Source organism: Sycon ciliatum, chromosome 2 (assembly GCF_964019385.1).
Source record: "Sycon ciliatum chromosome 2, ocSycCili1.1, whole genome shotgun sequence".
NCBI lineage: Eukaryota > Metazoa > Porifera > Calcarea > Leucosolenida > Sycettidae > Sycon > Sycon ciliatum.
The window spans coordinates 26,881,480-26,908,979 of NC_088644.1; the positions used below are offsets into that span (position 1 = coordinate 26,881,480).

The 27,500-nt window shown below is 49.2% G+C and overlaps 2 protein-coding genes across 2 annotated transcripts in view; one reads left to right on the forward strand and one right to left on the reverse strand.

The window, feature by feature from the left end:
* The first annotated feature begins 198 nt into the window (after positions 1-198).
* Positions 199-20,732, forward strand: LOC135809443 (salivary glue protein Sgs-3-like). The gene is made up of 5 exons (XM_065322791.1): positions 199-745; positions 3,360-3,592; positions 10,669-10,707; positions 18,337-19,095; positions 20,217-20,732. The coding sequence occupies exons 1-5, from the start codon at positions 573-575 to the stop codon at positions 20,375-20,377; spliced, it is 1,365 nt and encodes a 454-aa protein (XP_065178863.1). The 5' UTR covers positions 199-572; the 3' UTR covers positions 20,378-20,732.
* Positions 20,733-22,263: 1,531 nt separating this feature from the next.
* Positions 22,264-27,500, reverse strand: part of LOC135809442 (histone acetyltransferase KAT6B-like) — a 16,680-nt gene continuing 11,443 nt past the window's right edge. Inside the window, exons 13-18 of the mRNA XM_065322790.1 lie at positions 27,365-27,500; positions 26,472-26,565; positions 25,996-26,142; positions 25,483-25,573; positions 25,043-25,245; positions 22,264-24,725 (exon numbers count right to left, since the gene is read on the reverse strand). The exon at positions 27,365-27,500 is cut by the window's right edge and continues 5 nt beyond it. Coding sequence (XP_065178862.1) covers positions 23,299-24,725; positions 25,043-25,245; positions 25,483-25,573; positions 25,996-26,142; positions 26,472-26,565; positions 27,365-27,500 — 2,098 coding nt within the window. The 3' untranslated portion in view covers positions 22,264-23,298. The remainder of the gene's footprint in view (positions 24,726-25,042; positions 25,246-25,482; positions 25,574-25,995; positions 26,143-26,471; positions 26,566-27,364) is intronic.

The following is a 27,500-nucleotide window of genomic DNA, read 5'->3' on the forward strand; positions in this document are numbered from 1 at the left end:
CGGATACTCCCATTGATTCCTGTTTATGAAACTGTGCAGGCGCTAGGCAGCCACACTGAAGCAAGTTTCTTTCACTGTTTCAGCATAGCGCTTAGCCAGCATAGGTAGCATGATAATAATATTAATAATTATTATGATACTGGCAACTGCACTGGCCTGAAAGTGTTGTCTTTGCTGGCCTACACTAATCTGTATTATTACTAGGGGGTCCGGGATTGGCTCGTCACCACCCTTCCGTCTACGTCTGTACTGTGGGTGTTACATCCGCAGGATTGCATGCACTGCACTTTACTGCACCCAGCCCAAACTGGGCCAAAGACTAAGTACTTGGCTCGGATCGGAAAGGATTGGAAATAATTGTGCCTTTCGCACTTCTGAAATCATTGTCGAAAAGAAGGGAAGGCTGATTGCTCGTGTTTCTGACCACGCAGCTAGCTGCAAGTAGTGGAGTACTAGTAAGTGCAAGACAGTCATAGCCAGCGTGCTCAAGTTCGTTCTCTGAGGTGCTGGAGAGAAGACAACACCTTGCTTCCCGACCTTTAGCCGCAACGAATCACTGTCGAGGAGGAAACATGCAGACACTATTGCCGCTGCTCGCCAGCTTCCTGGCCACTCTGGCGGTGAGCAGAGCGTTTGAACATTACCAAGATGACATTCCGAATGTGGGACGAGGCACCAGTCGCATTCCGGCGCCTATCAACCAAGGGATTTCAATCAACAATGTTCCTGTGACACAACCTGGCATGTGAGTGGCGGTAACCGGTTCTTCCATTTCAGGATAGTATTACATGTATGTATGTGATTTTATCAGACCTTTTACAATAGTGCTTGATTTCAATCGGCATCGGAATCCTCGTCACCGTCTTCCGAGCGCGCCTATTTGACAATTTGAGGCTAGTATATTCAGACCTCGCCTATCCGGTTCTCTTTTATCCGGATCCCTCGCCATCCATAATCCAGAAGAAAATCGTTGGTTACCGATTCACAGCATAATAATTATGTCATGCATGCATACATACAGTATGTGTGTTCGATTATCCGGTTCCCTCGCCTATCCGGATATTTTGTTGAAAACGGATGTGTGCGGTTATGCGAGGTCTGACTGTAGTATGGTCCAGTTCATCAAGCAAGGGACTTGCAGCGCTGGTGTAGGCCCTAAGGGGGGGGGGGGGGGGGGGGGCGTCCCAGCATGCACAGCAGAACCACACTGTCCGAATCCTCATCAGTTTACTGTTATACACGAGAGAGTAATTACAGTAAACTAAAGACCACCGTGACTATCCTGCTACTACCGACCACCGTGACTAGCCTGCTACTACAGACCACCGTGACTATCCTGGTACTACCGACCACCGTGACTATCCTGGTACTACCGACCACCGTGACTATCCTGGTACTACCGACCACCGTGACTATCCTGGTACTACCGACCACTTTCGAATTTAGTGGTCACACCCGTACTAACTTTTGGGAGGATACTAACTTTCGGGCACAAACTAACTTTCGGACTTGACTGGTGTGTAGTGGAGAAGTCATTTTTCATGTAGATGTACATGTTTTAAGTAGTGCTGAGTCGGGTAGCGTTTTCTTCAGGTATCCGGTTTGGGCCAGTAGTAGATTTCCACGGGTAGCACAGGTACCCGATCGGGTAATGTTTCCATGGTAATACCACACTGCACCCCTTCCCTTACACACTGGGTGGATGTGCGGGGTATTACATGAACTTGTACACATGCACTGCACATGATGTCGTCTGCGACTTCGAGTTTTCGGGTACTATTCTGTACCCGACTACCCGAGGTCCTCACGGGTAGCACGGGTACCCGACTACCCGTGCACACCCCTAGTTTTAAGCACTGCATGTGCGAACCGTACCGGTACTTATTTCGGGCAGTATGTTTATCGGGCTGAACTTGACTTCCACAGACAGAATCAAAAGGATGGAGGAGGTATATATTTCGGGCAGGTACTTATTTATGGACTTTTACGGTATATCAGACACCGCAAGTAATGCATCGCCCAGGCGCCTTGGGCAAACTAATGGCAGGGCCGCCGGAACCAGTCCGGCTGGTTCGGCCATGGCCGGACCACTACCCCAGCTGGATGGTCCATGTGATTCGTGCAAAACCGGTGTAAAAAACTTCACAGGTACAAGACTCATACTGTCGACAAGTCACTGGAAAATGCATGCACTAGTCAACATTGGAAAAGAGCGATAACATCGCACAAGACAGAAGAGACTTGATCGAAAGAGATCGAGGAAGCCGAAAATAATCGTTAGTTCGATAAGCCCACGCAGAGTGTGCGCAAGCGGTCACGGCATGCATGTAGATGTACACCAGGTCGTGCCAGCTCAGGGACTGAGGCCCTGTGATCGCGAGGGAGTCGATCGCATGCACGGAGAAGTCAACACCTTGGACGCTACCGGCACAATCACCGGCACTGTGTGACTTATGGATATAAAAGAAGTGGTGTTTTTGTTCTTTGACTATGATTTTCTGCATTTTTGGGAGCCTCGCGAGATGCTCAAATTCGCTTTATTCCCGTAGCTATGCGGCAAAAGACGTTACTTCAGTAATGACTGGCGCTAGCCAGGGTCCACACAGCTTAATTCAGTGTTTGTTTGTTTGTGCCATCGGCATGCCTGGCGCTATCCCGTACCTGTCCCGTACCATACCGTACCATCAAAGACAGCTGGCCACAAACAGCTGCCCACAATATTCAAATAGGGCTTTCAAATGCAAGATCATAACGTGAAGTGGAAGAATGAGTATGTATGCGAAGTGTATCGGGGGAATGCATGCAGCGCGATAGTGCGGGTTCGAATCCTAGGTTATGTCTTGAAAAAAAAGAAGAGAAATGAAAAATGTATATCATCCCTATGCTTTTTTTGCCTGGGTCATCAAGGTGGTAGACGGTGTCGTATTACCCTCGAATGCAAAGAGAAAGTTTGATGTAGCCAATCAATGGAAAAAAACCATTTCCATCAGTTCTTATAACATGCATGATGAGCTAGCTAGGTAAAAAAAGCATAGCGTAGGGCCCTGAGCTTCCAAGCTCTCTCGTTTCGCGTAAATTTTCAAAAAATTCTACGGAGGTCCCCGGACCCCTCAAACATCGGCCGGACCACTCCCAAACTCCTTCCTCCAGCCCTGAATGGTGGTGAGCAGGAGAGCTCTGTGCCAGAGTGTAACTTTGCAGGTTAGAGAGCTTGTGGGGGCAGGCGTGTATTTATGTATTTAGTACTATTTACCATCACTTTTGCCAGGTGTGCTTCTACCACCAAATTATTCAACTGCAGTAATTGTCTTCGACTTCGTTCTCCGTTACAGTCTATTCATTGTTCGTTGTGCTTGTAGGGTATGCCAGTCAATTGGACATGCCCTACAGTGTGGTGGCCCATCATCTGGCGGGGGTAATTCCTTCGGAATGGCCTTCAATGTTCCACGATTCACAGGCTCGTATACCACCGCCGTGTGCATGGCAGACAGCGATGGCGATGGGTATACCAATGGCGATGAACTTGGAGATCCGTTCTGCGGATTCATCACCAGCAGACAGCCAAATCGTACCACGTGCCTTTCCCATCCAGGTGAGTACACCATAATACACTGCCAACATCGGGACGCACCGACTAGATAAGCACCAGCTTAATGCTGGTTTAACACTGGCCAAACGCTGGCCAAACGCTGCCTAAACACTGGCTTAGGGCGCGTTCAGACTACCGATAAAAAGTGACGGAATGGAAAAGTTGCCAAGGTGATTTGATCACGTGACGTTACTGGCACGTTACCGGCGGAAAGGTTTTACTGCCGTGGCTGCTGCGGCAGTAAAATTTTCCCGGCAGTAAAAAAGTGCTCCTGAGGCTGCATGCGCGCTGTGAAAAAGGGAAAATCCCTTCTCAGCGCCGCGGTGAGAGGTGCAAAACTTACGTACCGGTAACGTTAGTTTGTCGGTAGTGTGAATGTCCTTCACGGTTTATCGGCATTCACGGTTTGACGGGGTTCACGGTAGTCTGAACGCGCCCTTAACACGTTATTCACAGGTTAAAAACAACCTAAATGTCAGTTAAAGGGGAAGTTAAGCCTAAAATCAATTTTTCACCAGTTGTAGTCTTCGGGGTGCTGAGTCGAATGGTCTTGGTCCGAGGAAGCTGAGACGCTCCCTTCCTCCTTTATTCCCAATCGAACTCGCGCACTTCCACCGAAACTGGGTGACTGCGCCCTACTAGATGGGGATTTGTATGCAAAATGTCACTAAAAGCGCCATTTCGTTCTTATAAAAGCCCGGATGACCGCGATTGGCCCATATGTTGTAGTCTTTTGGACGCGGAGTCGACTGGTTTTGGTCCGAAAGGGCTGCGATGCAGCGTTCAGCCCTTATTCCCAATCGAACATGGTTGAACAAGCGGTCACGTGCTCCTGCGCACACCAGTCACCTGGTCACCGCGCCAGCGGGCGACAACTTTCACACCAAGGTTCAACTCAAAGGTTCAAAGGTTCAACTCGAGTGACAGAAACTCGCCCAAACATGCTGTAAGTTGTAGCCTGCAGGCACGGTGACCAGGTGACTGGTGTGCGCACGAGCACGTGGCCGCTTGTTCAGCCATGTTCGATTGGGAATAAGTGCCGAACGCTACATCGCAGCCTTTTCGGACCAAAACCAATCGACTCAGCGTCCAAAAGACTACAACATAAGGGCCAATCGCGGTCATCCGGGCTTTTGTAAGAACGAAATGGCGCTTTTAGTGACATTTTGCATACAAATCCCCATCTAGTAGGGCGCAGTCACCCAGTTTCGGTGGAAGTGCGCGAGTTCGATTGGGAATAAAGGAGGAAGGGAGCGTCTCAGCTTCCTCGGACCAAGACCATTCGACTCAGCACCCTGAAGACTACAACCGGTGAAAATTTGATTTTAGGCTTAACTTCCCCTTTAAGAACACTAGTTATCCCATGGGTGGGGCGACTTAACCCTTTAAGAGCCGCCCCATACTTGAATGCAAAACTTCAAAAGATAGTAACTCAGTCCAATCTCGCTCAAATCCAGTGATCGAAATATCCAGGGCGAAGAGAAAACTCTAACCTGTCGGGAGAAACAATCCGCGAAGCGCTGCGAGCAACGGGTCCCGAGATAAATCACTCGTAAGTTGAGCCGCGATCGCGGCAATTTCAAAAGCGCGCAGTGCGACTTTAGTATTGAGAATTTTGGGACTTGTCGTCACGCTGGTTTACTCGAATTTGCACGGGTTTCGCTGTTGATATTTTCAAGAGTACACAGCGAAAAAATTGGAACTCCACGTTCGAGTAAAATGAAATACAGTCAAATCTGTCGTAAGCGACCGCCCCTTGGTGCAAGAAAAAGCGGTCGCTTACGGCAGATGGTCTCTTACGGCAGATGTATGGTAAATCCGGCATACCAGGTACATGTATATGCTTCCATGTACTCAAATCGACGAGAATAATGTGATTTTTAATATCATTTTATTGGATATTCAACGACGACCATACTCGTATAGTACGCGTATGCGACACGGCAGTAGATCGACACTGCCTGGACTTGAGAGCTACAGCACAGCCTCAGCACAGGCCAGGCGCCAGTCGATCGCACTAACTCAACTGTGAGTTGCAAGACATTGCATTTTATTATTATTATTATTATTATAGACAACACCTCATGGCATGAAAAGAAAATCAGCCAGTACGGGAGATGTGGGTGTTAACCAACCATGGTGAATAAAAGAAGAAAAGTAATGGTCAAGACGGAGAAGCATAAGGCAATAAGCAGAATCAGCGAAGCGGACATTGGACGTAGTCGTGAACAGAAATAAAAGATGGATAAAAAGGCTGGATATAAAGTTTCCGAACACGTTTTCTAGAGACAATCATTCATCAGGGAAAATACGTCACACTTTGCAGTTGACAGCGCACTGGCAAATAGTTTCGCACCTTTCTGAACCAGGGTCGCGGTCGCTTACAGCAGATTTGAATGCAGCCACCGTGCATGAAATCGCGGTCGCTGGTCGCGCACAGCAGATGGTCGCTCTGGACAGATCAGTTTGTATGTGAAACCGTCGGTGCACGGAAAATCGGTCGCTAACGGTAGATGGTCGCCTACAGCAGAGGTCGCTAACGGCAGATTTGACTGTATCTGGAGTGGGACGCAATTGGACGCATTTGGGGCATTTTTCGTACTGTCGCTGCGATCTAGCGCTGGATGGACGGTGTGCTGGCTATCATGATCGACCTCATTCTCTTCCTCTCGCGGAGACCTTTCCAGGAAGCCCTAGATTGTGAGGATTGAGTGAGTAGAACTGAAGCTGTGATCCAAGGAACACGAAAAAATGCAGAATTTTGAAATTTTCCTGTGGCTCTTAAAGGGTTAAGCCAATCACTGAGCGGCTGTTCTGAGCGGGGTAAAAATATGTACCCAGCTCGGTTCACGTGGGCAATGTCAAGAGTAAAATAAGGCAGCTTTGGTGTTGGTCATGCTGAGGCAGCACCATGGGATAAATGGATTATGCCATTCGTACTCTGTGTGTACCCTGTCCCTCATCCTTTCCTTCGTGCTAACACACTGGTGAAAACATTTGGCGGTATACCCCTCGTACTCATGGTATAATCCATACATAAGAGCTGGTAAATTCTTATCCGTCCGACCAAGTGGACAAATTCTCAGTACCAGTGACTAGGCATTTCCTAAATCGGCCGGCCGAAAAATTCGCCGAAAACTGTGGTTTTGAAGAAATCACGGATCTTTTCGCCGAATATGCAATTTTGGGACTGAATTTGCCGAAAATCGATGTTTTTATGCCTCAACAGCATGTACATGTACTGAAATCGGTCAGCGGGAAAAGACGACGAAATCAATGGCTGTGAAGAAATCGCCGATAATTGCACCGAATTTGCAAATTCCGCACTGAATTCACGGAAAATGGATGTTTTAGTGCCTCTAAAGCATGCAGGTAAATGTACACTGTATTACGAGCGGTGAATTCAAGTACAGTGGTCCCTCTATAATCCGGCACCATTTGTGCCACGAAAATCTGCTGGATTAGGGAGGGTGCTGGATTAACAAATCTGATTTACTGCTGCAATGTACATGAAGAGGACATTTTGGCTACTGAAAATTGTGCTGGTTTATCGAGGGTGCTGGATTATAAAGTGCCGGATTAGAGAGGGACGACTGTACTGCTTTGAGCCGAATTCTGACTTTTGGCCTCATATTATGGCCTAATTTGGACATTCTCTCAGCCGATCGAAAAGCCGATTAGGCGAAAAAATCGGGCCGATTTGGGAAATGCCTACCAGTGACACACCGCGTGCTATTTTGATGTAGCGGGTCGCAGTCTCTCGGAGGCAAAATACACACGGGTCTCAGTGAACACACTGTTGTCTATTACTGTAAGACATGTTATTATAACGAGTCGCAAATTTAACGATTGTCCAAAATTCATAGGTTAACGAGAAGATATGTTAACGATCTTGCAGTATTCTGCCATATCCACACACAACATATATGAAGCAGTACGGCCTCAACGGATCTTATTATAACGAAGAAATGTCATCAGTTAAAACGTTAGAATTGCTTCCTCGTTATATATACATGTCTTACAGTATTACTCAACTGAACTAAAGACTGGAATGAAGGTTGAACTCTAACTGGAGTGAACTGAATTGGGACAGTAGCTTTTATAGGGTGAGACTCCGTACGTTAACGACTATGGCCAGGGGATACGCTACATTAGGAAATGGATCAGTATGCGCAGCCGAATATATGAAAGGAATGCATGGCAGGCTGAATGGAGTAAAGAATGCTGAATGGAGTAAAGTGGTGGCCTGCACTTAGGCAGTAGTCCATGCGAGCAAAGTGCAGTGGTGGTAACAAGCATGCTATAGAAAGTGATTGTAGCTGTGTGAGTTACCAGCGTGCCAACGCTTCACCTCCCCTCTCACATACAATCACTTCTTCATGATTCGTAGCGGTTTGGTGGGCGAATCATTTGGCGGTTCCGGAACTGGGCACCTTGGTCACTATGCAGACTATTTGGTGAACCATAGCGACAGACGAAGCCGTCAACGAAATATCGGGCGACCGTCTCGGCCCGGATGTCTGGGAGTGGAAACGCCTTGTACCACTTTGTGAAATAGTCTCCAATGACAAGGGTGTAGCGGTTTCCTCGTGGTGTCACCGGAAGGGGGCCCATAATATCCATTCCGACTCGTTGTAGAGGAAGTGATGGTTGCGACGTCACCATTGGCGCCCGAGGTGGTCAGGTCGGGACCGACAAGTTGGTCCTGGCAGACTGGCCTCCAACGCAGCCAGATGGTCTAACACAGCCTTCAGTTGATCTGCCACCGTGTCGAGTGGCTGGGAAACGGCAAAGGCGGGGAGCAGCACAGGTTCCACTGCCGGCAGTTCGGCAGCGAGGATTGCCTGATAGTGAAGCGCATCCTGGACAGGCTGGAGTGCCCCGTCCGTTGTCTGCGGGTTCAGTTCCCTAACACGGACGTGCATTCCCCGTGAGTCAAGACCGGAGATGAATTGGTTTTTCGTCAGGCTGTCGAGGTCTCCCGCCGCCATATGGGGGTAGGCTTGCCGGGCCAGGGAACGAACCGCCTCACAGAATGTCCCCAGTTGTTCGTCTTTGGCCTGGCGACGAGCTTGAAAGGTTGCGCGGTGCAAGTCGACGCGCCGTGCTGGGTCGAAGCGGGCTTGCTGCGCCTGTACCAGTTGTTGGTGGCCTCCATTCCTGGTGGCCGCCGGGAGAGACTGATAATACAACTGGGCCTCGCCTTCTAGTGCCAGGCCCAGGAACTGAGTCTGCTGAACTGGGGTCCAGTTATTGACGGCCGCGGCCTGGTCAAAGTGCATTAGCCAGGAAACGAAGTTGTCTTCCAGGCGACCCTTGTACTTTTCGGGCTGGACATGGTACGCCCCTCTCAGTGATTGGGTAGGAGCAGGCGGAGCTGGGGCTGCAGCGGGTGCGGCAGCGGGTGCCCCGGCAGCGGGTGCCCCGGCAGCGGGTGCCCCGGCAGCGGGTGCCCCAGCAGGTACATTAGGTTGAGCCATTGGAGAAACGTGCAAAGTTAGATATAATAAACAAAATGAATTTACCGCTGGGCACCAATTTTGTAGCGGGCCACAGTCTCTCGGAGGCAAAATACACACGGGTCTCAGTGAACACACTGTTGTTTATCAGGGGCGGATCCAGGAATTTTTCAGGGCGGGTTCAAATTTTTTCGAGTGCACAGAATTAAATTCGCTTCAAACTGTTTTCGGTTCGTTCACTACACCGGGAGTTGCAAAATCTTTATTAGAGAGGTTAAGATGCACGTTATTTCCGACGTGACGCGCAATTTCACGTCAGATTTGGCGTAAAACTCCAAATTTCGACGTGAGCAGCAGGTCACTCGCGTTGATTTTTCGACGTGCGAGCAAGTAAAGCGAGCTGAACTTTCGCGTCACGTCAGAAATAACGTGCATCTTAACATCTCTATTGTCACGGTAGCCCTTGGCCAATAAGACAAGGGTAATGCGTTTAGAAACATCGTCTACTACTACTGGCTGCTGTGCATCCTCTCCGACGGTGACGACTTCAGGTTTGTCCGACTCCGTGGCCGTAACAGTGCAATCCGTGACTGCAGCATTTTCCGAACTGACGGAAGGCGAAATTCTCTGACTGTCCTCCGGCTGGGACTCCGTGTCGTCACATTCGCGCCGTACACGACGGAACGAAGCCAAGCTCAATGGCAACTGATCGGCCGCTTGCCTCTTTGGCAGACGTCGCGACATGGCAAGCTGCACGACAAACACAAACATTATCTTCGTACTGCGACGGAGAAAACTTACAGTCGACTAGTCCAGCCAGCGCGAAATAAAACAAAACGACAAGGAAGGTAACTTAGGAGGACAAGTGGCCGGCAGTTTTTCCACCTTTTGCTCCACCACTTGAACTGTCGATCGTTTCAAGTCACATGATACGCATACAGACACTTCGATTCGAACGGTACGCGTACAACAGTCCCGACCACTGCATGCATGCAGTAACCTGCACTGCCTGTACGTGACTCTACTGCGTGCAGGATGCATACCAGTGAAGTACTGGCTACGCGGTACGCTACACTTCGCTTAGCCGCCCTAACTGCGCACGCTGCACGTGGATACCACAAAGAAATCGACTGGACCCACGGTCGAAATTATTTTAGGGGGTTCGTCCGAACCCCCTGAACCCCCCTGTATCCGCCCCTGTTTATTATTACTCAACTGAACTAAAGACTGGAATGAAGGTTGAACTCTAACTCGGAAGTGAACTGAGTTGTGACAGTAGCTTTTATAGGGTGAGACTCCGTACGTTAACGACTATGGCCAGGGGATATGCTACATTGGGAAATGGATCAGTACGCGCAGCCGAATACATGAAAGGAATGCATGGCAGGCTGAATGGAGTAAAGACGGTGGCCTGCACTTAGGCAATAGTCCATGCGAGCAAAGTGCAGTGGTAGTAACAAGCATGCCAATTACACAGAAAGTGATTGTAGCTGTGTGAGTCACCAGCATGCCAACGCTAGATCATCACTTGTCATCCTGGGCTAACACTTGCGTTTCTTCTTGGTCTTCTTGTTGTGGTGTCGTTGGTGTGGTGGTGTGATGTCCAATACATGTGTACAGGATTTGGCTGCTCTACGCCGCTTGATCCGTTTTGTGAAGGTGAGAAAATCTTGTGGATCAACACCCCTCCCCAACACCGGCACAAACACGTGACATGCACACACGCACACACACACACACACACACACACACACACACACACACACACACACACACACACACACACACACACACACACACACACACACACACACACACACACACACACACACACACACACACACACACACACACACACACCATTGGACCATTGGACCATTGGACGCCCATGGCGATCATCAGGCGAAATTACTGGTCAGTCGGCGTCACGCATTTTTCACAAAAATTTGCGTTTCACCTGCTGGGAGAGTATGCGTGTACTCGAGTCTCATCCTGAGCACGTTTTTTTCTTCTTTCTTCAGCTCCAGTATAGCTGTATTTTTCATTGTAAAGCCGTCCTCGATTGTTGTGCTCGTTGTTCAAACGAAGTGGACATTCAATCATGAAGGCAGAGGACATAGGAGCCTGATTGGAGTTTCTCGTGGCATAGGACGGCCATACAGAGACACTTTGGGATTTTCTGAATATAAAATACCGTACGCACGATGCTGAGATCAATTTGTGCGATATCAAATTGTTGTTTGTGATCTACCACATCGAGCAGAACGGGATCCAAACACAAGCTTACCGACGGTTAGGCTGCCGACCTGACTGGACAAATGATCCCTGGCTTCACCAGACGCCAGACGTCGGACACCATGTCCTTTGCCGTGACGTCCATCTCCAAAAAGAACTCCATCTTCGTCGTGAAAAGGCTTGAAATACTCAATATTCAACCGAGATTCGCGGTCTCACCCTTTCTCAGATCGAATCATTTTTTGTTGTAGCAGTTACAGGGCAGATCCCCGCCACTACTTCAACAGAAGATGGCTCCAAAGCATACCTGGAACAAGCCATATCGAGGTTGCAAGCCACCCCTCTCAGCACTTTTTTTGAAGAAATTCGAAATTTCAATGGTGGAAGATATACTATGAAGAGAATTTCAAAAAGTATATTTCGCGGAGCGATCGCTCAACCTACGTCATTCAAACTTTGCAGGATGGTTCAGACGTACATGCTAGGCATGGAACCACAGAAGATGATATCATAGCTGACACACAGAGTCACACACACAGCAGATTCGTGTGCACAGATACTAAATTAGTGGACGTCGTCATCTTCTTCCCGCTGATCTCAAATGTACGATGACGTGCTATTTCGCCTGACGTGATAGCGATGCTACAGCAGAAGCCATAGCAGCTTGTGCTGGGATTGCACCATTCGACAACTTGCAAGGCTGAAGAATTGACCGCCACTATTCAGCCTGGTCTACACCACACAGCTATGAAGTGACTTTTTCTGGCCAGTGAATCCCTACTTTTTGGTCTTTTTTTCTTTCTTTTAATTTTTTTTCCCGCACACACATCACACCACATACTCCAGCATGCACTGGCTGTTGGTAACCACCCAGGAGAATGAAAGAAAAGTCAGGAGAAGTCTGAGAAAGAGAAGAAAGACGTGTGTGACCATAATCGTCGGGAATCGAACCCGCAACCTCTCGATTGGAAATCGCTGCACATACCACTGCACCATATGGGACACACACACACACACACACACACACACACACACACACACACACCTTGTGGGGGGATAACACTAATGACATTGGAAAGGCTTCCTGTCTGAAGCCTTTCCATACTGGTACTCGATGTTCCAGTTTTGTGACACGAGAATGGCACGAGAATTAGTGTACCGCTGAGTGTACCGCTATACACGTGGTTGACACGTAGTCGACACGTTGTTGATACTTTTTTGACACGTGACCCCGTCAACGGTCTGCTTTGTGCCAATGCCACTCGGTAAACGCCGATGTCGCGTACGACAAAGACGACTATCCCGTACGCGAAATAGTTGAGAATTGCATGACGTGGACCTGACGGCAAGGACAACTGCGAGGAGGCCCCTTTCGGTACCCCTGACGGGAAGGAGAACTGCAGAAGTCGACGAAGTCGAACGAGGAGGCCCCTTTTCCGTACCCCATACTGCAAAGTGCTATTGATGGATACCTTTTGCACCTGGAACGACCCCTTAAACGCTGTCGCGGCGACTATCCCGTACGCGAAATAGTTGAGAACTGCTGACGTGGACCTTTTGCACCTGGAACGGCCCCGTAAACGCTGTCGTGTCGGCGGAGTGAATGTGCAGGATACTAGGGTGAAAAGAATTGCTGCAAAGACGTCCCCTCTACTAGGCTCTAGGCCTTTGCCTTTGGAGACATGGCGAACTGAATGCGCAGGGCGAAAAGAATTGCTGCAAAGACGTCCGCTCTAGGCCTTTGGAGACATCGTGGGAACTCCTTCCGGTACTATAAAACTGCTGACGTGGCCGTGGACATGTACATGGAGAGTCATGGTGGGACTTCATGTACATGTGGGAATTCCTTCCGGCACCCCCGTACCGCAAAGCCAACGGTGGGGAAGGAGAAGTGCAGACGTGCAGGAAGACGAACGAGGAGGAACCAGGACGAGCGAGCAATGGCAGGACTAGCTGGACCGTAAGTAATAGCTGAATTGTGCATGACAACTTGACATCCATGCGGCACTCGCCACTTGCCACTGCATATTTCTTGTCCACTAACAATGTCTCTCCTCTGCCCCCTTTGTGTCCACGGCCCTGTTTCTGAATTGGCCCAATGAATCGAATGTCTTCCGCAACTGGAACGGCCCCGTGAACGCTGTCGCGTCGGCGACTGAATGCGCAGGAGGGAAAATATTGCTGCGAAGACGTCTCCTCTAGACGACGGTAAGGCACCCCATTGATATGTTGCCAGTGTGTGCCAGGGTATCGCGCGATGGTGAATGAGGAATGATGAAGGGTACGGTGGGACTGTAGACCTGTTACCTTCTACTAAAGCCCGATTCACAATACAACTTTCTGCGACGCGACACGCGATTTGCGACAGTTGCGACAAGAAACTGCCTGTCGCAAGCTGTCGCAACCTGTCGCAAGCTGTCGCAATGCATCTGTCGCAGAAGTTGAAGAAAGTTCAACTTTTGCGACATGCGACACGCGACATACACAAATGGGTTACAGTTTCGACCCTGGGTGCACGTGCAGTGCACGTGTATAGTACTACTTGTGCATGAGGATGTCGCAAACATGAAGAATATTGTGAACCGTGTGTCGCTGTCGCAGCTCGTCGCATGTGTCGCAAGTCGCATGTCGCGTCGCAGAAAGTTGTATTGTGAATCGGCCTTAAGGCTGTGTTTACATGAAGCGTTTCAACCCGGGTTGAGTTCGACCCTGGTCAGATTTCAACCCGCCATGTGCACAAAATGAATGGCGCGTTTACATGACGCATTGCGCTTGACCCGGGTTGAAATTTCGCCCCGGGTTGATTTCAACCCCCCCCCCCCCCAAGGGGAGGGTTGAAGTCAACCCGGGTCAAGAAAATCGTACAAACGTACTTCTGTGCGTATCTCGCGCCAGGTTTGAACGGCACTGCAGATGCAAATTTCGCGCGAACGGATTCACGTGACCATACAGGACTGTAGAAGTGGACTTTTGGCGGCATATCAGTATTTGACCCGGGTCAACTGTCTTCATGTAAACACTCACCTCTTTTGTCTATCGTACAGACTTTCAACCCGGGCTGAACTCGACCCGGGTTGAAATTTCTCATGTAAACACAGCCTAACACGTTATCAGGTGGAGAGTGTCTTGTACTCACGTTATCAGGTCGAGAGCGTATTGTAGTCACTCTCTCTATTCCTGTACTTCATTACGTTTAAGGTGTACGTATAACTTCTCAAAAAAATTTAATGGTCTACAGTCGTGTCGGAAGGGTACGGTGGGACTGTAGACATGTTACCTTCTAACACGTTATCAGGTGGAGAGTGTCTTGTACTCACGTTATCACTATATCAGGTCGAGAGCGTATTGTAGTCACTCTCTCTATTCCTGTACTTCATTACGTTTCAGGTGTACGTATAACTTTTCCAAAAAATGTAATGGTTCACGTCTTCAGATAGAGAGCGTATTGCACCCACTGTCTAGTCTCTGTAGTGCATTGAGATTTTGTTGATCGAACATGAAATGGATACACAGACAAAGCCAGGCCAAGTACATGGCGAGATGTCGCCAGAAGAACGTCTTCAGGTAGAGAGCGTATTGCACCCACTGTCTAGTCGATTTTGTGGATCGCACATGAAATGGATACACAGACAAAGCAGGCCAAGTACATGAGAGAGTGGACGATGTGCAGATCGACACGGCCTGCGGGTACTTCATTAAAGGGGAAGTTAAGGCAAAAATTAAAATTTGACCAGTTGTAGTCTTCGGGGTGCTGAGTCGAATGGTCGTGGTCCGAGGAAGCTGAGACGCTCCCTTCCTACTTGAATCCCAATCGAACTCGCGTACTTCCACCGAAACTGGGTGACTGCGCCCTACTAGATGGGGATTTGTATGCAAAATGTCACTAAAAGCGCCATTTCGTTCTTATAAAAGCACGGATGACCGCGATTGGCCCATATGTTGTAGTCTTTTGGACGCTGAGTCGACTGGTTTTGGTCCGAAAAGGCTGCGATGCGGCGTTCCTCCTTTATTCCCAATCGAACATGGTTGAACAAGCAGTCACGTGCTCCTGCGTACACCAGTCACCTGGTCACCGTGCCTGCAGGGTACAACTTACTAGCCTGTTTGACCTTTTTTGGGTGCAGTCCTGTCACTCGAGTTGAACTCGAGTTGAACCTTGGTGTGAAAGTTGTCACCTGCTGGCGTGGTGACCAGGTGATTTGGGCACGCAGGACCACGTGACCGCTTGTTCAACCATGTTCGATTGGGAATAAAGGAGGAACGCTGCATCGCAGCCTTTTCGGACCACAACCAGTCGACGCAGCGTCCAAAAGACTACAACATATGGGCCAATCGCGGTCATCCGTGCTTTTATAAGAACGAAATGGCGCTTTTAGTGACATTTTGCATACAAATCCCCATCTAGTAGGGCGCAGTCACCCAGTTTCGGTGGAAGTGCGCGAGTTCGATTGGGATTCAAGTAGGAAGGGAGCGTCTCAGCTTCCTCGGACCACGACCATTCGACTCAGCACTCCGAAGACTACAACTGGTGAAATTTTAATTTTTGCCTTAACTTCCCCTTTAAAGTTACCCGTGACATAACTAGGATAAAAGTTAATCACTGCAAAAACATTGCCAAGTATGTGAGCACTTTGGACTTGACAGAAGAGTGCACGGGCGACGTTGACAAAACATACTGCGGTGACTGTCACTATCATGACAGCAGGGCACATCGCACGCAGCATCGCAGATCGTGTTGAATTGCGCATCATAATATTGCAAAATTGCTCCTGTGCATGCAAGTGGATTTCATTGCACTTCTCAGTTTGGGAAATGCTCGATTATGACAATTCTCCGTGTGAGTGCACTAGCCCTGAACAGACATGTAGGTGAACCGTTTGTGGTGTCTCATAGCCTACCTCACGACCTTCTGCTTTCTTTCTTCATCACTTGTATCTTGCAGGTATATCATCCCGTGACGACCACATTGAAGTCTGAATTTGAAGTGTGAAGATGCTTCAGCAACCACATCGTACTTTTCCATTGCTTTCATTGTGCTTCTACTGTGCATGTGTGTAACTTGTGGGGTAAACATGTGATGACATTGTATGCTGGCGACACGGTCAGATGTTCATGCGTCTGACGTACACCTGCATGTTATGCATTGAAAAGGGTTTGCCACTTGCGATCCTGGGACGAGTATCAGGTCCGCTTTGTCCTGTGTGGGCTGTATCAGATTGCTGTTCACTTCTCTATCTGTTGGATATGTGACTTTCTGCAAGTTTCTGGTGTATGATGGCCACGTCCTTGCTTGTCACTTTGTATATTACATTCTGTATTCGCTGCTTCCATGGCATGGTCTGCAAACTGCAATCATTGGGCAAATGTCATGTTTGCTATGTTGTGCTTTGGCCGTCAGCTTGTCTACACGCTGTAGTTGAATTATTTTTGTTTCACAACTGACTTCCTCAAGTACGGTGGCCACTGCTTTGCATGGCATTATACATGAAGAATTTCCTGTTTGTGCCGTGTGCATGTGCGTATGTGTGCGTGGCCACGTGTGTGTGCCGTGTGCATACACATGTTTGTGTATCTGTGTGCGGGGTAGCGAGGCGGGGAGGGCTGGTATGTATCAGTGTGTTATTGCAGTCGCATGGCTACATACAGTACATCGCGCGCGTGGTCATCATGTTTACCTTCGGGGTTGGGGTGCGGAGGGAACGGAAAAAGAGCTGAAATTATCCATATAAAAATCGCTCTGTGAGCGGTTCTGAAAAACCTTTACTGGTACTGCCCCGTCGTAAAAGTAAGAAATTAGAACTGGCCCATTGTCCCCCCAAATGCGAACTGATCCACCTAACTCGCGAATGACGGGACCCGAACGCACCAGTAGCACGAGGTTCCTACCTGTGGATGCAGATGGGGACGTTGGTCCGGACCATAGGCCATGTACTGTACTAGCGGTAGGCTTCCCTATCAAAATAATAAATTCTACTACTTCGAAGTATTATTGTACTACTACTGGTGTTACCCTATGATAATTGCCGTGATCCTGTGCCCTCCCGACCTCGTGCTACTGGTGCGTTCGGGTCCCGTCATTCGCGATTTAGGTGGATCAGTTCGCATTTGGGGGGACAATGGGCCAGTTCTAATTTCTTACTTTTACGACGGGGCAGTACCAGTAAAGGTTTTTCAGAACCGCTCACAGAGCGATTTTTATATGGATAATGATAGTCATAGGGCATGTTCGATTGGTAAGGATCGGGATCGGGATCCAGATCTCAGATCCGTCGGATCCTTCAGAGTCAACTGGACACGTTTTTGAACCTTGACTGTTGCCATGTGGACGAAGTAATAAAAAGTCGTACTCACAGCGCCAGTTGTACAAAAAGTCAGCAAGCTCTATCTCGATCCACGTGTGCGTACCACAATGTGTACAAAAACGAGTTTTACCCGCCATATACGCACAAAGGTCACATTTGGATCCGTTGGATCCGGTCAACCCTGCTCCCCGAGGTGGGTTGACCGGATCCAAATCCGAAGGATCCGGATCCGGATTCGACCAATCGAAAGGGTGCAAATCCAGTGGATCTGGTGGATCGGGATCCCGATCCTACCAAACGAACATGCCCATAGTCTGTTTGCACCTTTCCCTCAGACGCCATAGTAAGTTGCAGTTTGCTTTCTTCCCTACGTCTGCGTCAGTGGAGTGGCAACATAGCAGCTAGGGTAGGAGAGGAGGGATCGGGTTGTCTCAAGGACTTGAAATGTGGAACTGCAAAACGCAACAGCTAAGTTCCATATTTCATACTGTGGTCTGCCGGTGAACACGTGTACATGTGAATGACCATGATGTGCAGCAAAAAGAGGAAAAAGCCCTTTTGAGATATAAATCATATCAATGGTAGTAACATCTAAGCCTCCTGGCTATGATACTGTTGCACTTTTGTTTGTTTGTTTGTTTTGTTTTGTACATGTATTGTCTTGGTGGCCATCCTAAGCATCCTTGTATCCAGTGGTGTCTTTTCGTGACAATGTTATACTGAATTTATGTTTGTGGATCTGCTTGTACAGACGCTATAACACAACCCCAATGTGGTCCCACAACAGCACCCCCGACTACAATGCCTGCTACAACTACAATGCCTGCTACAACTATGCCAGCCACCACAATCCCAGCCACAACAACTCCACCCACAACAACCCCAGCCACAACAGCCCCAGCCACAACAATGCCAGCCACAACAACTCCACCCACAACAACCCCAGCCACAACAGCCCCAGCCACAACAATGCCAGCTACAACAACTCCAGCTACAACAATGCCAGCCACAACTGCTCCAGTCACAACAATGCCAGCCACAACTGCTCCAGCCACAACAATGCCAGCCACAACTACTCCAGCCACAACTACTCCAGCCACAACAATGCCAGCTACAACTATGCCAGCCACAACTATGCCAGCCACAACTATGCCAGCCACAACTACTCCAGCCACAACAACCCCAGCCACAACTACTCCAGCCACAACAACCCCAGCCACAACTACTCCAGCCACAACAATGCCAGCTACAACAACCCCAGCTACAACAATGCCAGCTACAACAATGCCAGCCACAACTACCCCAGCCACAACAATGCCAGCTACAACCTCAGCCGTGACAATGCCAGCCACAGCCACAGTCCCAGCCACAACTACACCTGCAATGACATTGCCAGCAAGCCCTGCAGTTCCGACTACCAGCCCAACAACAACGAGACCGACTACGGATGTGAACAGCACACCGGTATTCAGTACGTCCTTTGCTCCACCAAACACTTCACCAACACCAGGTAAGCATGGAGTCTGCAAAGCAGCCGACGCCCAAGTGGGTCAGTCCCTTTTCACTCCTCAAAAGCAAAGCGTATTGGCCAATCTTAACGTCAGCAAGCCACACACAGCATGGGTATTTCTCACAACGCAAAAGCATACCGGTACTAGCCGGAAGTATCTGTTGTGCTAGCATTGTGCTTTCAAGCAGGGAGTAGTAAAATACCGTGGTATTTTACTACTCCCTGCTTGCAACACTTCACAGCTAGCGTGAATCACACCACCCGTTTATCAATATCATGACATTTGTCAAAGTAAAGAGACTAAAGACTAAGGGGGCGTTCGTTTTTGATCTACAGGTTTGGGTAGAAACTACTTCTTTCGGTAGAGGTGTTCGTTTTTTCAAAAAAATTCTACTCCAAAGGGTAGATTTTACTTTCCTCTACCAGCTCTACCAGGAAAAAGTTGGTGGAAGCCGGTAGAAGTTGGTAGAGCTATGGGATTTCCAGCAAGATCAAGGATGTGTACACAACTCCATACAGAAGAGAAACATTTCACCTACAGTGCATTTCAAAACTATAGACGCGTAGGGTTTTTGAAATATTTCAAATTTGGTTGGAACTTTTTGAGAATAGTTTTCGGAATATTGCTCAGGATCGCTCCACAATTACTCTCATAATATTATAGTTTCTAAAGGATTGGATAACAGACGCCCAATTTGGAAAAAATTATGCACAAAGTGATCACAGATTTTATGTGGTATAGATGCTGGCATAACGGTTTTTGCCTAGGTACGCGTCTATAGTTTTGAAATGGACTGTAGATATCGTGAAAAACTACTAAATCTGGTAGAAAAGCGTTCGTGCACTTACCTCTACCGCCTACCTCTATTGGTAGAGTGACTCTACTCTACTCTACCAGGTAGCTAAAAACGAACCCAGCCTTAGGGTGAACCTAGAGTTATCTCCTAACATTGGACAGCCGCGGTGGCAGGAGAATCAATCAATCATATCATAATGCTATGTCTTACCGGTGCTCTCCACCTCCACACGTTTTGCCCATCACTTCCTTTCTTGCTGCTGCTGCTGCCGGTGTTGTTGCTGCTGCCGGTGTTGTTGCTGCTGCTGCTGCTCTTCCTGTCTAGATGGTGCCTGTCCTGAAGCAATTGGTGTGGATGACTTCAACGCCCAGTACCGTATCTACACGGCATGCTACCAGCGTCTCTACGCAGACTGGGAACAGAGCTTCCAGGCGTGGCTGGCTACTGGCGGTGAGGGATGTGCTCCGCCAATGCCACCCATGTGATGCTGAGAGAGAGAGAGAGGGGGCTGTCTCGCTACTCGGAACAGACATGGATTTAACTTATAGCATAGTACTGCTTGCAGTTTCTACTGGCTAGGTGCAGTGATGGCTGTGACTGTGATAAGCCATGGTGATGATCATCTCATAGGTAACGTACGTTGATGAACAAACCGTCATATTACCGTGTTGTCTTTCACACCCAGGCTAGAACTAAGTACCACGTTCTACAAGTACTTTTAACACAGTAATTATTATTACCAGTAGGTTCTCACAGCATGCAAATGCGTGCAATGCTAACATTGGCTAACTGTTAGAATCACCACACATTGATAAGTAAGTAAAGTTTGCACGTCCGCGTGACCACCGGCTATACAATTGCGTTGAGAAACACAACCAGCTTAGGAAGTTTCGCTCGTGCCAGGCCACCACCATGCCTGTAATACCAGGGTGGCAGATGCAGCGCCTAACGGCGAGGGTGAGGTGGTAAGTCTCACAACCAATGCCCGACAAGGGGGCTAACCTCGTTAGCTGCATCCATGTTACCCTCAATCCGAGTAGCGAGTACCCAGTTGACCGTGGGTGTCGGCACAGTTCCTTGCATGTAGAGTGGTTCACGCATGCATCACCGCATTTGTTAGCACAGTACACGCTCCCTGCTCCCAGCGCGGGTCTCGAACTCGGGACCTTGTGCTTCGCAGGCAAGCCTAACTGTTACAACCACTCGGCCAACGCGCTGGTACGATAAGTAACTAGACATAAATCTGGTGTCACGATACACCCACGTGTCTGTGATACACCCACATGTCTGTGATATATCCACGTGTCTGTGATACACCCACATGTCTGTGATACACCCACGTGTCTGTGATACACCCACGTGTCTGTGATACACCCACGTGTCTGTGATACACCCACGTGTCTGTGATCATGGTAACAAACAAACACCCCCACACCGTTAACTAAAACAATTCCTTCTCTTCTCTGTTCCAGAGATATAAAATAACAGGAGTGAGATAACAGGGGCCGTCTCCCCCCACTCACACACACACACACTCACCACACTTACTTGTACTTGCTCACTGCCAAAACTGGTCACGTGGGTCTCCCCGGGAGAGGGGAGAGAGACTCAAAAGGAATCTTGGAAAGATGACTCAATTGGCCATTGAACCACCCAACGGCCGACACCCCCTGAAATCCCCAAACTAGGGTGGACTTGAAATGATCCCACTTATGGGCTCACCACACCTCAGTAAGTGGGTGAGGACAAAGTGCAGAAAAAGGATTGACGGCATCAGGGTATCCGTCCCGGGATCCAACTGCAGGTACCCCTGCCCCCAGTGAAGGTAATACTTACTACTAGTGTGGGTGGCTAAATCAGAGTGGATCTGATATAAGCTTCACTAGCACCATTGATTACACAAGAGTTAATCTAGCCAGAAGCAGTCCATGGTTAACAGGTATGTATACTTCGAATAGAAAGTATATGAACCCTGAAACCAACAAAGGTGGTAGGTACAACAATACACCTTCAAGCAGCCGAGCCCGTTGGCAACAGGCCCAACACTATCTGGCATAAGTGTACCCACCAACCGAACTAGCTGGCACTCACCACACACACACATACACACACTTACACACACTCACACACACTTACACGCATACTTCTTTAAACTTACACTTACCCTTACACACACACCTCAGACCTCAGACATGCCCATCGCGGAAGCGATGATAGCGAACAGCTATGTTAGACATAGCAACTTGTTGGGATTTCACCATTCAACAGCTTGCAAGGCTGATGAATTGACCGCCACTATTTTAGCCTGGTATCACACACACACACACACACACACACACACACACACACACACAGGGCGAGCGGCAAACAATGACTGATACATTGGCATCTGAATTTTCAGCACGGGAAGCTTCAGCACAAACTCAGCTCAGCAAGATTAAAAAAACACACGCAGTAGGAAAGAGTACTAACTGCTATGTAATAATGTCAGTAAAGTGAAACAGGGTGACCACGCCAGTCGGAGCGCTGAAGACGAACCGAAAAAAAGGCAAGACGACGAGAGGGAAAATCAAGGGAACTAGGGGATCAAATAACAGTGGTCACCGTGGGTACACACGTGACGCGTGGCGAGTGCAGTGGGATGAAAATAAGAACAATACGGTACGGTACGGGGGGGGGGGGGGGGGTGAATAAATCCGGAATATAGTCGGGGAACAGAGAACAGGGAGTAGGGCGTTGACGAGGTCACAGCTATGACTGAACAGACGGGCATCGGTGAACCACTGGCCACCATACCACGTCGTTCAAACTTCAAACTAGCACTAGCATGCACGGGAAATGAGAATCGATATGTACACAAATTTACAAATAATATAATACAAGGAGCATGCTGCACGCATGGCGTGCTTGCTCCATCATACGCACATACACGCACACACACACACACACACACACACACACACACACGCACACACATGCACACACGCACATAGAATGCACTTCAAAATAGCAACAGAAGCCAAAAAAACAGCAGAATAGGGCAAAGTCTGAAAAAAGGAGCCGCACCAAAATGGTTCACCGGTGGGCCAATTGATAGCCTTGAATTTACAGTGCGCACCCACAGGTGCCAGTTGCAGCAAGTTTCGGTTTCTAGATTTACATTGGGTGGCCGGTGACAAGACGACCAGGGTGCATGACAGGCATTTGTGCAGCTACCAACACAGCATGCCCGCAACACACATGCACACACACACACACACACACACACACACACACACACACACACACACACACACACACACACACACACACACACACACACACCACACACACACACGCACACGCACACACATCGGTGGTAGGTCATTACTGTCCACTGGAACAGTGTCTATAGACTGTCGGGTAGCTACGTCTCAGAGTCGGCATCGGATGATGAAGCAGATGTTGAATCAGTACCCTCCCCATTCTGCTCCTCTTCCTCCTCCTCCTCCTCATCATTTTCATCATCATCATTTTCATCATCCTCATCATCCTCATCATCGTCATTGCTATCCGAATTCAGCGACTTCTTTAGCACCGTGTCATCGAACCGACTGCGGCGTTTGCGCCCGGATTGGCGCTGTACTGGCCTGCAATCGGACTCCTCGTCTGAACTTCTAGCTCTAGCACTCCTGCCCTTCCGTCGAGTGCTACTTATCGATGTGTTGGAGCGTGTTCGGCTTGATTGGCGCCTCGAGATGGAAGCTTCCGCCTCCGACTCGGATTCTTCACTCTCTTCACTACTGACATCAGATGAATCATCGGTGGCAGTTTTCACATCAAACTCTTCGTCGTCTTCATCACAGTCGCTGCCGGAGGGAGACAGGACGGCCTTGACCTTTCCCAGCTGATCCTCCAGGCATTCATCGTCATCGTCATCCTGATCAACCTCAACAGCGGGGCCGTTGCTGCTGCTGCCCATGTCTTCCTTGTTGTGATGTTCATCAGCTTGTAGCATTGCTACAGCAGCCGAGGTGGACACAGACGCCGGGCGCCTCTTCATCTGCTCCTCGAACTTCAGGCTTGCCTCGATCTCCTGCAGGCGCTGCAAATCACCCTGACCACCCTTGCCCATTCCGCTAGGATCCATGGCCTGGTCACCACAGACCGCCGCCGACAATGCTGCTGCCGCCACCACTGTTGCTGTTGCTGTTGATGCTACAGCGGGTGCCATGCGGACACGCTTTGCCGCTGACGCCGGAGCATCGTCGGTAGCAGATAACTCAAAGGTGCTTCGAATGGACGACGTCTCAGTCCTGTGGCGTTTCTTTGAAGTGTGTGACGTGGCGGTATTGGAGCTGGATGATGCACTACTGGACTGCCGTGTGTCGGATGTAGACATGCTGCCGCTGCCGCTGGTGCTACTGCTACCAAATGTGCCTGTGCTGGCAGTAGCGGAACTCAGGGACGATGCCGCCTTTCCGGCCTCATCCTCAGAGGAGCTGCCTGACGAGCTACTACTGCTACTACTGCTGCCACTGTCGCTGCTGTCACTACTGCTGCTGCTATCGCTGCTGTCACTGCTGCTGCCACTGGTATCACTTGCACTGCCGCTGCTGCTGCTGCCACTGCTTGACGATGAAGAGCTACTGCCGCTGAGGGTGGTCCGGCTGCTGTTGCTGGTCTCGGGTCTGGCCTGCTTGTGGTGAGAATGCGGCTTCGCAGGTGGCGGTACGTGGTCGCTGTCGCTGCCGCCGTCAGTGTCAGTGTCACTGTTGGTACGAGAGGTAGCTGATGTCGGGACGGCCGCGCTAGAGGCGCAGCCATTCTCCTTCGGCTCCATGTTAACAACATCTACATCCAGACAGGTGAACACGCACATGCACATGCACACACACCCGCACACATGATATACATAGAGGTGGTAAGAGAAGAACTGATGTTGGCCTGTCCCATTGCGGTAACTTGCTGCACTGACACCAGTAGACGAACTGGAATGTGATGCAGACAAACTCGTTCTAGGAGGAGAGAGAGGCGTATCCCATGATCGGTGTGCATAGCCTGGCTACTTCTATCAAGCTATTCCACAAGCAGTAAGATGAGAAAGAGAAGCGCAACAGAAAGCGAGCAAAGCACGAAACACGGGCAGGTCCGTCTCAGCCCACACTCACCTGGTTCAGTGTGCTGCTCATCGGCGACATCCATCTCGTCTTCCTCTTCCTCTTCATCGCCATTCTGCTGCTCGGTGTTAGAGTTAGTGATGAGCGGTGTCCAGCGCAATGCGTCCTCGTCCAGCTCGTGCCACAGCTTACCTTTCTCAGCCATGTATTGCCGGTGCTGAGCCAGATCACTATACTCAATGCGAAGCTCATACCTGTGGCGCAGAGAAAGAGAAAAAATAGAGCAGGAGAGATCAATAGACATCAAGAGAGAAAAGAAAGAACGAACGAGAGAGGGAGGGAGAGAGAGAGAGAGAGAGAGAGAGAGAGAGAGAGAGAGAGAGAGAGAGAGAGTTAGAGAGCTGTATTGAAGTCAAGTGCTTGAAGCATGAAAAGAACAGAACAAACACAGCTGGAGTATATTGACAAAGCAATTAGCTTAGGTTTCTTACCCGGTCCCATCCGCTGTGTGTCTCCAAAGCTGAAGCAACTCAAACGTGGCAGCAACATCATGTGGATCAATGCCAGTGTCACGACTGATACCTAAATCAAAACAAAAGACACGAGGTCAGTTGAAGACAAGCCGTGTCCAGTGCTGAGATGGCGACAGCAATCTGTAAAAAAAGGTTCTTGTCGTAACAAGCTACAACTGCTCCTAGCTTTGATTAAATGCAAGGCCAATCCCCTACTGTTCTTTACTTAAGGAAAGATCTTCCAGCGCTCCAATGTGATAGGTTCCTGGAGCTGACTAGAACGTTCTTCTATTGCCATAGTCTTGAGCGCTGAGCGCTGGGGCAGCACACCTCGGTACGCACTTCTAGAAGAAGTCAAGAGAGTACTACTTCGAAGTACAAGTAGTAGAGAGAGAAGGTAAATGGTAGTATGCAGATTGTCTAGAATACCGACATGAACAGGATAGTGACGGGCATATTGGACTAAATTGGACTAACAAAGCCCACGCTCACCATTGATAGTGACCTTCTGACGGATATGCTTGTTGAGGTACTGCAGCAGAGTGCTCTTCCAGTAGCTACGGTAGCTGACCTGGCCGAGGTCTGACAGCGGCTTCTCCGGCGAGCCAGGCTGACCTTCACGCCGAGACAGCAGGTAACCTATGTGAGCGCGAGTGTAGTGAGCAGCAGATACATACAAGATGCAGACAGGCGGCGGACAATGGCATTGCGAGCTACAGAAAAACCCGGCACGTCAGATTAAAGCCAGGCCCCATACATATACTCGTATCATTAACAACTGCTGGAAAGGCTGGAGATAGCCGGGCTGATCGCCAAGTCGTATGGTGTGTTCATCACAACACATCTACAAGCACTTCAGACACCGTCAACTAAAACCCACACCACATGGGAGAAGACAATGAAATTCCACCATGTGTCCTGTCTCTCTGATATTCCACCCTGTGTCCTGTCTCTCTGATCCGACTTACTGAAGTCTATGAGAAGACGTCCATAACCTTTCCGCTGATACGGTGGCAGGGTCATGATGCATGACACGTTGTACTTCTGTTGACACGACTTCTCCTGAACAAGACATCGGGTGCAAACGCAGTAAACGGTGAGAAAACAGAAGAAAAAAGAAGAAGCCTGGACACGACCCCCCCCCCCCCCCCCAAAAAAGCACACTTCTCTTCTCAACTCTGTATTTCAAGTCCCTCACTACACCCACTAAACCGTCTTTTGGAATAAGGTACAATACATGTAGTTGATTCACAGAATTCTAAGAGAAAAGAAGAAGAAGAAGCATAGCAATGAGCATGGCAGCAGGAAAGGAGACACTCTACTCAGTGTAGTAGCTTCAATGTGTGTAAAACAAAAGTCATGCCAAGGCCATGGCAGAAACGACCAACAGCAGTGCACACGCACACCATAGCAGGGGCGCTGGACACGCTACAGCCATTAGGGTTACTATGACGACTACGGTTACTACGATATTTATTGTACCACTTTCAGCCCAGGTAGCACCCAGAGAATTGATGCAGTGTGAGCATTGTGTATTCCTCAGTTTTATGGAGTGAAAAGGGAAACAAGTCTGAAGAAACAAATGTACTTCGAAGTACCATTCCAGCAGGACGCGCTACCACTAAGCCATGGTGTTGTCGTCCTCCCCGCACACACTGTTCTCCACTTTCCTCAGACTTCGAAATGCACGCTTCCTGCGAGACTACACTGTAACACAGGCTGGTGGGATGCAGCCTTCACTGTACCCACACACTTGACGTACCGAAGTAGCACGCGAGGAGCCCCAATACCTGCGATGGTTGACACCCCTCCCCTGCTCCCCCCCCCCCCCTCCCCGTAGTAAAGTAGACGAATGACCAACCTTGGAGAAGTACCCAATAAGATGGCACCCTTTGGCGTCGTTTCTCGTCAACACATAGAAAAGGAAGGGTTCCACGTCATAGTAGAGTGTCTTGTGATCAAGAAAGAGTTTGGCAAGTAAACACAGATTCTGACAG